Source organism: Motacilla alba, chromosome 8 (genome assembly GCF_015832195.1).
Source record: "Motacilla alba alba isolate MOTALB_02 chromosome 8, Motacilla_alba_V1.0_pri, whole genome shotgun sequence".
NCBI classification, from domain to species: Eukaryota; Metazoa; Chordata; class Aves; order Passeriformes; family Motacillidae; genus Motacilla; species Motacilla alba.
The window spans coordinates 18,839,078-18,847,954 of record NC_052023.1 but is presented as its reverse complement, the minus strand read 5'-3'; the positions used below and the strand labels follow the sequence as shown (position 1 = coordinate 18,847,954).

The 8,877-nt window shown below is 41.7% G+C and overlaps 1 protein-coding gene across 1 annotated transcript; it reads right to left on the bottom strand.

Annotated features, from left to right (window-relative positions):
* Positions 1-381: 381 nt before the first annotated feature.
* On the bottom strand, positions 382-8,775 carry RTCA (RNA 3'-terminal phosphate cyclase). The gene is made up of 11 exons (XM_038144853.1): positions 7,844-8,775; positions 7,637-7,737; positions 6,606-6,749; positions 5,813-5,936; positions 5,261-5,319; positions 4,600-4,741; positions 3,360-3,484; positions 3,179-3,237; positions 2,503-2,597; positions 1,318-1,422; positions 382-958 (listed from the first exon to the last, which is right to left on the bottom strand). The coding sequence occupies exons 1-11, from the start codon at positions 8,273-8,275 to the stop codon at positions 854-856; spliced, it is 1,491 nt and encodes a 496-aa protein (XP_038000781.1). The 5' UTR covers positions 8,276-8,775; the 3' UTR covers positions 382-853.
* Between the last annotated feature and the right edge of the window lie 102 nt (positions 8,776-8,877).

The following is an 8,877-nucleotide window of genomic DNA, read 5'->3' as shown; positions in this document are numbered from 1 at the left end:
CGTACACATAGGTACTGTGTATATGTGTGCGTTCAACAGCACCCTAATCAGCTGAAATTAAGTACTCCCTTCAAAAAGAACACCACCTCAGTGAAAATGTAGCCTCAGTTAGTACGCTAAGTGACAAGGACAGGTGTAGCTAGAAAATAAAATCATATCATGGAGTTTATACTCGGTGTCTGGGCTGTAATGTGGTACATTGATTTAGCTTGCCTGAGCATCTACTATAAAATAGATGAAAAAAGATTTAAAAGATTATCTTATGCACTGAGTCTTCTTTCTGTAGGGAGGAAAAGAAACTATGCTGCTGAAAAGTTATTTTGTATCCACCTTTCCCAAGCACAAGCTGCTGCGATAACAGCAAATGTAAATACCAGCCTGTTATAGTGTGATACTGCTTTATTATTTAGCAAACGGCTAAGGAAGAACAGCAATACAGATTTGATAGTACCTCATGACAAAAAGGTTTCTGGAGAACAAAACTTACAATTTTTAAAAGTGAAAGAAATACTGAACTAAAATAGTTATTTTCTACTTAGGTAAAGTTCAAAGCCTCCAACTGAAGCTCTTGCATACATACAATATATGCTATTTGCTGTCCTGTTGCTACTCATTTTGCTGCTAATAGTAAAAAAAAAAAAAAAAATCAAAGTAAAGTTTCCATTTTTCACATGACAGATTTTCATCATACCAAGAAAAGCTTGACATCAACCTTCAAGTTAAATCACTCTGATGCGACAGAAGGCTCCTCCTCTTCAGGCAGATCATACATCCAATGAAGTGTAGTGCAATACATCACTGAGGTATGTTGAATGTTGCTTTTGGCATCTTGCTGCCTTTTCTCTTTTTTTTTTTAACACTGTATGTTTGAGTTTATCATCCCCATTCCTTGGCACTCAATGATGTAAGTATCATTACCAGGGTCTTCCTCTTCTGATTTTGTCACAGTAAATTTGGCCTAGAACAGGATTACAAATACATCACTAATTAGGTTATCACATACAGTGGTTTAAATATTGAGTATCTGATGTCCAATAATTGTATTGTCACATGTTTATGCATATTACAGCTTTGACAGATTTAATTCAAAAAGCCATTTAAATAAATGTGGTAAAAGTATCTAACCATTCTAAAAGCCTTTAACTCTAGAGCATGCTCTCTTTCTACGGGAAAACTCCCAGGTAAATACTATAGCAATTGTTTTATCAATGCTTGTCCTCCATGATCAAGTTCAGCTCATACTGCCTGACAAACTGTATGTTGCCAAGTTACTGGAAGAAAACTGAAAGGTAAAACTTCCTGAATGTTTGGACTCACCTTTGTTAGCTGCTCTGCAAAGTGTATAGCTGTTTGAGTATGAAGTGTAATTGGTCCACTTTTCACTCTAGACACTCCCTTTGCTAATGCCATAAAAATGATCAGCTGAAAGAGAGGGAAAGGTAATTATTAAGTCATTCTTCAGATTCTAGGAATTTATTGATTTAAAAAACCCCAACCAGAACATGCAAAATGTCTGAAAATATAAAAATGCTGTCTTCCAAGTTTTATAAAAGTTCATGGAGCTGAGCTTGAAGAGTGATCCACGACTCCAAAAGTTCGGAGATTGCTACTGTAATGCCTATTATAGAAGGGCTACTTTTCCACAGTAGCCCCTGAATTTGCCTCTGAATTCCCATTACTGAATTTCTGTTACTACATTTAACTTTGCTCTCCCCCACTGTATTGCCTCAAAATTCCCCCAGGTCACGTCAGACTCCAGATTAGTAGTTTACCTATATAGAGAGAAACTCAGGAAGAAGTACTTTAATTCTAACACTTCCTGATCACATATTCACCAGACAGACATCTAAAAACCTTTCATTTGACTTAAAACCATCACCATAACAAGAATACTGCAAGGTGTGATTAACTCTGTGCAGTTCCCATACACAGCGACTCTGGCTGTGGCTTGTTCCCATCAATGGTACTTGCATGCTTTGAAAAAAGTAGGCTGAGTACAAGACCCCAATACTTATACTACATAATATTAATGTGTGCCCAGGTGTTTACAGCCAAGAGCTAGCATCATCCTAGCTAAACCAGCCCAAGATTCTTATAAGGCTAGGATAAGGCAGTGGAAGGCCTTCATTCACAAATGAAATTAGGGGAGCAAGATAATTGGGAGCATGTCCTACATATCTCTAGTATGTTCTATATATGTAACGAGGGAGCTATTATCACTGCACTACATGGAATGCCAAACTGAAGCAAATTCCTGCCTCCTTCTTCCATCCTTACTGAGGCTTACAGAAAGGCAAAATTTGAGGGTGTTGGTGCAATGCTAAAAGCATTTGTGGTTCTTAAAAACTGTATCTAATTTGTTAATTCTAGTGTTGTTGTGACTACACATCTCTGAGACTACTGACATCTTGCTCCTTCCCTATTCAGATCTATATTGTTCACAAGAAGTGCGTGCATGTTCTTGCTACTTCAACTTCATGGAAACACATGTAGGAACCTTACTTGGTCTTGCAGAGAATCATCCACAGTTCCACCATGTTTAAGATTCTGAAGCAGCATCTCAGCTGCTTCAATGCCAACCTTGTCAGCATTCTTTCCTAAGAGAGAAATCAGAAAGCTGAAAATTACTATATAAAGTTTTAAAAGTAAAAAAAAAAACCAACAAACAAAAAAACACCCAGAAAACAACCCAAGAAATTGTCAACTTTTTAGATCTTATTTTCTTTAAACCTAATGCTCTTGCCTCAAATGTCTGCTTAAAAAAAACTTTTCCCATCTTATGCTCATATATAGTTCATACTTCCCAAGCAGTGGAAAGAAAGTAGCTTCATTTAGTCAGAAAAACATTTGATTCAGATAATTTAAAACCAAGATCACTTCCATTAATTTTAATCTAGATTTACTCTTGAGCAAAAATTTCAAATGTAAAACACAAAGTCTGTGCTCCTAAAGTTCAGAAATATGATTCTCCATTCTGATACAAGGTAAATTTAACAGTTCTGTAATCTTTGTAAATTTCCATTTACTATGCTTTAAATCTACTAATTTCTGTTGTCCTTTATTTCTAAAAGCATGTATTTAAAAATGAACCATTCAGAGCATCAGATCTTTAAACAGATGATACTTCAGATTCCTATTATTGGTTTATTAAGTCTCAAAGAATTCATTGAATTCTTACCTCTCTTGCCAAGTGATGACCCAGCTAACAAACAACCCGTTGAGGTCTCTGCAACAATACTAAGCAGAAAAACAAAAATAATTAAAATCACTCATATTACAGTTTATTTATCAGATATGTAATCAGGTTCTAGCTAATTAACCAACAAGATTAGAGGTAACAATAGAAAGCTTGGACTCACATTATTCCACTTCCAGTCCCAACAGCTTGATCATCAGGTTCTCTGACAGGCTGAATGTTAATGTAAAGGTCTCTGATTTCTCTTCTGATGCATCTCACTGCTGCTGCTGACATGTCTTTTGCCAGCTAACAAGACAAGACATAAACCCAGTAATAAATTATTAATAAAATTCCTCATAAATTCAATTATTACAGTTAATCCCTGAATAAAGGGGCTACTTTATTAACTAGAAAAACAAAGGATTGTTATAAAATCCTATAAAGCAAGAACTGAATGTGATTTTTTCTGAAAGTTTTTTTACAAAATTAAGGTAACATTAAATCCTGTACAAATGACAGTTATAGAAAAGCGTGTAGAAACTTCAATATCAATAGAAATTTAAGAACTTTTCTTCATTCATAGAGAAAAAAAAATTTTAGTCTTCTTGCAAAAATTTACATTTTAGAAATAACTCCCCCAAAAACCAAGTGCAAAAACCCCACCCCACAATTATTATTACAGAATATATTCTGTAAGACAGAATACATAAAATAACAATTTTATTACAAACAAATGGGGACATACAAAGCTTATCCCATTCCTGTGATCTAATCACAGCTATATTCATAGATTTGGAGATTTTAAGACCAAAACCACCAGTCCATAGCTTTTCAAAAAGTAACTCAGCTTCTCCTCTTCCTTCCTCTACTAATTCCTAGGGAGGAATTACTAGAGGAATCAAGGAGATCCCAGCACTCAGGACAGGAAGAATAGAAAGGAGGAGATATAAAGGAGCAAATTTCTCTCCTTTTATTTTTGGCTAAACCTACCCTTAACTTGTTCTAATACCCTTGGCAATGATTGAAAAACTTGTTGTAGACTGGTCTCCACCTATTACAGTGCTCATAAATTTATGAACAAGGGCCCTAATTTCAGATTTAAAATAATGCACACGAATATGAAGAATACATAAATCACATATAAGATATTCCTCAATATATGCTAAAGACTTTTGAATAGTCCTATGAAGGAAGAGGATACTGTTCTCATTTCCTGTTTTAGCTTTACACTGCTGTGCAATGAATGAATTTTAGGTATGTCCAATATAATATTCTACAGCCTGAATAACTGAAACCATTTACTAAGGTTGCTTAGCTTGTGAAAGACTGCAAAAGACAGGAGAGTAATGTTGAGCAGATTGCATGCAATTTTATACAGCCATATAAAGGTGGATGCTACCAGAGCCATGATAAGCACTTACTTTGATAGGCAGTGCTCCAGCAACAAATGCCCTTCCATAAATCTTTGTCACTGTGCCACGTTCTGTTAAGTTTATTGGGCTCAGCTCTTTGACTGGAGACATCTGGACTACAACTTCACCACCTCCTTGAGGATAGTAGCCTCTATTTAGAAATAGCAATTGGACATAATTAAATGCAACGATCACAAGGAAACCAAGAAAAGGGCCAGGAGGCTCTTCACGTATTTCACTATACATTTTTATGTTCCCTGTTACTGTACATACAAATTTTCTTGATGTGTGCCTTAGAAACCCTTATAATGGAATTATGCTCTCCAACAGTAATCCTCTGTAATGCACATCTTATTAACTTCCTAACACCAACCTAACTGGCTCCTTGGAAAAAGCTCAGTAATGCACTGCCTGTTCAGCATGTGCTCCCCTCAGGGGAGCCAACAGGAAACATTACACAGCAGCTGTAGACTCAGCAATGAAAAGAAAAGACAGCCAAGAACCCTATCCCATTCATCATGTGGTGACAGTACACACAGGGGCAGCTAATGCAGATTAGTTCATGTATTATAAATTCACCCCTCAGTTTGATTGAGAGCCCCTTGTGTGTGCCTCTGCTCATCCATGGGTTCAGTAAGGCCCAGCTCTGCTGCACGGCTCCACAACTCACCTCCTTTTTATGTCACAATTAAATGTGAAATTGAACTTTTCGACTATTGGCTTGAAAACCTGAAAAATAAACATATAAAAACAGAGAATGAATTTATTTTGCATTGATAATTTCCCACTACGTTATGCAATATTAAAAGAAATTTTAAAAAGCTCAACATGAAAATTTCCGGTACATTATTAAAAAAAAAAAAAGATAGCCAGTCTCATCCATATAGCTTATTTGATATTCTCATACTTCATTCTCAATGTCACTTTGTGTAAAAGGATTTTCTTATGGAAAAAAGAAGAGTAATTCACAGCATTTCTAGAAAAAAATAATACATTTTAAGTGAAATTTTCTGTATTAATTGAAACCAAAGAGACTATTTGCCATTTCAGGAAATTCCATGAAACACTGGCTGCTCTCTACAGCCAGTATACTAATAGTGTTCTGTTCCATGCCTAATTCCATAATCACAAATAGACTTGCAGTAAGAGCAGCAGAGGAACAGCAGTCACATGGCATACATATTCAGGGAAGATGCACCAAGGCAAAGGAATTTCTCCCTACCATGACTGTGTAGTCTATCTGAGGAGCCATCTCCGCATTAGTCCCACCTTTTAAATGAAGCTCTGATGGGGAAGCAGCAAACAGCACGCAGGGCATTGCTACCTGCATCAGTAGGCACACGCTCCTAAAAGCAATTATAAGATGCTCAAATGTCATACACTCCATAATAATCCATAGAATTCCATAGAATCATTATATATCAAAGGCAAATTACTTTCTAGAACATTTACTTTTGTACTTTATTTTTAAAATTATCTATAAGCTTATTAGTCTTAAAAGATACTACTTTAAAACTTCATGTCCTTAGCAAGCCTAAATATGAAAGTTTTCATTTCACAATAATTGCATCTTTAACAGTTCTGTTTGAAATAAAGTTATGTATCTTCCTTAGTATAGTGATGGGACCATGAAACCTGTGGGTTTAGGTAGCAGAAAAGGCTTAGGCAGCAGTAACATTGTAATACATGGACGGATGTGAGATACTTATCTATTTTAATGCATTTGGTCTGGTATGTAACACACTAATGTGAGGAAATTACACCTGAAGTTTTAAAGACATGGGCAGCTGCTTTTTTCATAACATGAACCAAGCATTCAGCTTTTATATCAATCACACTTTTAAACTTCACATGTACTTCATGCATATCCTGCCTATACTACATGTTCTTTGGCCATATAAATCTGGCTCAGGCAGCACATTACCAAAGGGTCATTACCAAAGCATAAATGTTCTTTCCCCTCCTGCCATTGTGATAATTTTAAAGTTGTCAGAAGCTGGTGTACAAAGACATACCCTGCTGTTTTTGTATCTGCTATGTGGGTTCCACCTTTGATCTTCCCAGGAGTGAAGGTTATTTCTGTTGAGCCAATTTCTCCACCATTCAGCTTCCCATCACACAAATCTCGAATCATTTCCAATCCAGACAGATGCTGAGGTCTTAGAGTGACAATACACAGTTTAAGACACACACAAATAGATTACGTGCTTATGGTACATTAAAACAGCCACTAAACACCAACTAAAAAACTACAACTGCAAATTTTGGATCAGACAAGGATCAGAAATTGACTCTGGTTGCTACAGTAGTTCTGAGTTCACAGGAGCCAGAGAAGTAGCATTTAGGCCATACTGGGATATGCAGGATTCTGGTATATTTTCTACTAGAATAGGCCCAAGATAGATAGGTGACATGCAACAGCAGCCACTTGTCCTAATGTGATAAATGCTCGGACAGAAATGCAGTGTGATAATGATGCTGAGCCAGAAGTGGTTGCAGTGCTACAAGAGAGTTAACAGGTTTGCTATATACTTGCCTGGTGCTTGTTTCTATTTGTTAGGGTAATCTAAATAGGAAATACACCAACTGTTCTTAACACTGGGAATATGCTAGGTGTAGCAACACTAGGATATGCACTAACTGTTCTTAGCACTGTGCGCTCGGTAAGCTATGTTTTGCTCAGGCATTACATCAGTGTGCTTGCTCCCTGTTTCAAACCGTGTTCCGCTCAGCCCCTGTGGAACCATTTCCGAGGCAGCGGCCGGGCCGCGCCCTCACCTGCCCCGCCTGCGGCCCGGGGCGGGACCCGCGCTGAGGGCACGGCAAGAGACCCGAGCCCGCCTCATGCCGCAGCGTCCCCCCTCGCTCCTTGTGAGCCACAGACGGGATTTTCTAGCAAAAAGGCTCTTTAAAAGCAATGGAAACGCAAACGTTTCAGACGAGAGCAGCCGAGGCCTTGCGTGGCCGTGCCCCAGCCCGGGAGGGCCGCACGGAGGGCCGTAGGTGATCGGCTGAGCGCCGCGGGGCCGGCCGGGGAGGGTCTCACCTGAGGCCGGGCTGGCTCCGCCCGGCGCGGATCCGGCGCACCCGCAGCGGCAGCCCCAGCAGGCAGCTCAGCGCCGTGGACACCCGCAGGATCTGCCCGCCCTGCACGGAGAAACAGCGCTCGTCAGGCGCTACGGCACTTTCCGCACTCCCGCCCGACCCGTACCGCTGCCCGGCGCCAGGTAAGCCGCGGCCCGCTGGCGCTCACCCCCTCCATGATCCCGCCGTCTATCTCCACCCTGTCCCCGTCCATGGCTGGCGATGAGCGATGTCTCTCGCAGAGGCCGCGCCGATGGGATCCCAGCGGGGCCCTAAATACGGAAAGTCCTCGGCGAATCAGCCCCGGGCTAGGAGTGCTTGACGGCGGCGTTGCGCCCGGGATGCTGCGGTACCGGCGCTGGGGCGGGCGGCGGTGCCGGGCAGGCGCAGAGCGGAGGCGCCTCCCTTCCCGCCCGCTGGGGGTTGGTCGGGGCGGCTCCGCCGCGGGGAGGAGCAGCCGGCGGGCCCGGCGCTCAAGAAAGTGGCAGGAGTAACTCCATTGTCCCCGCGGTACTGACCGTGTTCCGCAGGAGGCAATGCCTTTCCCCTGTCCTGAGGGCCGGAGCGGTAACAACCGCGGCTCCTGGGAGATCGGAGCCATGGGGACAGCGCTGCCGCCGGAGGAAAGCGGCCGGACTGCTGCCCTCCACGTTATAAGCTACTTTTCCTCAGAATCACAGAATGAATTAGGTTGCAAAAGACCTCTGAGATTATCGAGTCCAGCCTATGCGCGAATACCACCAAGTCAACCAGACTATGGCACTAAGTACCACGTCCAATCTTTTCCTTAAACACCTCTAGGGCTGGTATCTCCACCACCTTCCTGGGTAGCCTGTTCCAATATCTAATCACCCTTTCTGTGAACAGATTTTTCCTAATGTTCAACGTAAACCTCCCCTGGCGCGTCTTAAGACTGTGCCCTGTCGCTTGTCACCCGGGAGAAGAAGTCGACCCCCACCTGGTTACAATCATCCTTCACGCATAACCACAGACACGGGCGTGTTGCTCTGGAGGGAGCCCTCGGGACTTTATTACACGTGTATGGGGAATGGCCGGGCCCTTCGCGCTGCCCTGCCCGCTACTGCGGCCCGGGGAAGCCGCCTGCCGTGCACCGCCACCCGCGGCTCTGGCCCGGGAGCCGCCGCCGGGAACGCTCTCGCGGTCCCTCCCGTGGGCGTGTGCGGACCCCGAGCGGGCCCCGAG

Bases quoted from the DNA above. Each gene is read 5' to 3' on its own strand.
- RTCA (XM_038144853.1), bottom strand. From the start codon at position 8,275: ATGGCTCCGATCTCCCAGGAGCCGCGGTTGTTACCGCTCCGGCCCTCA. The intron at 7,738-7,843 runs GTGAGCGCCAGC...TTCTCCGTGCAG, and splicing joins ACGGCGGGATCATGGAGGGG to GGCGGGCAGATCCTGCGGGT. The intron at 959-1,317 runs GTGAGTCCAAAC...ATCCTGTTCTAG, and splicing joins TTGCAGAGCAGCTAACAAAG to GCCAAATTTACTGTGACAAA.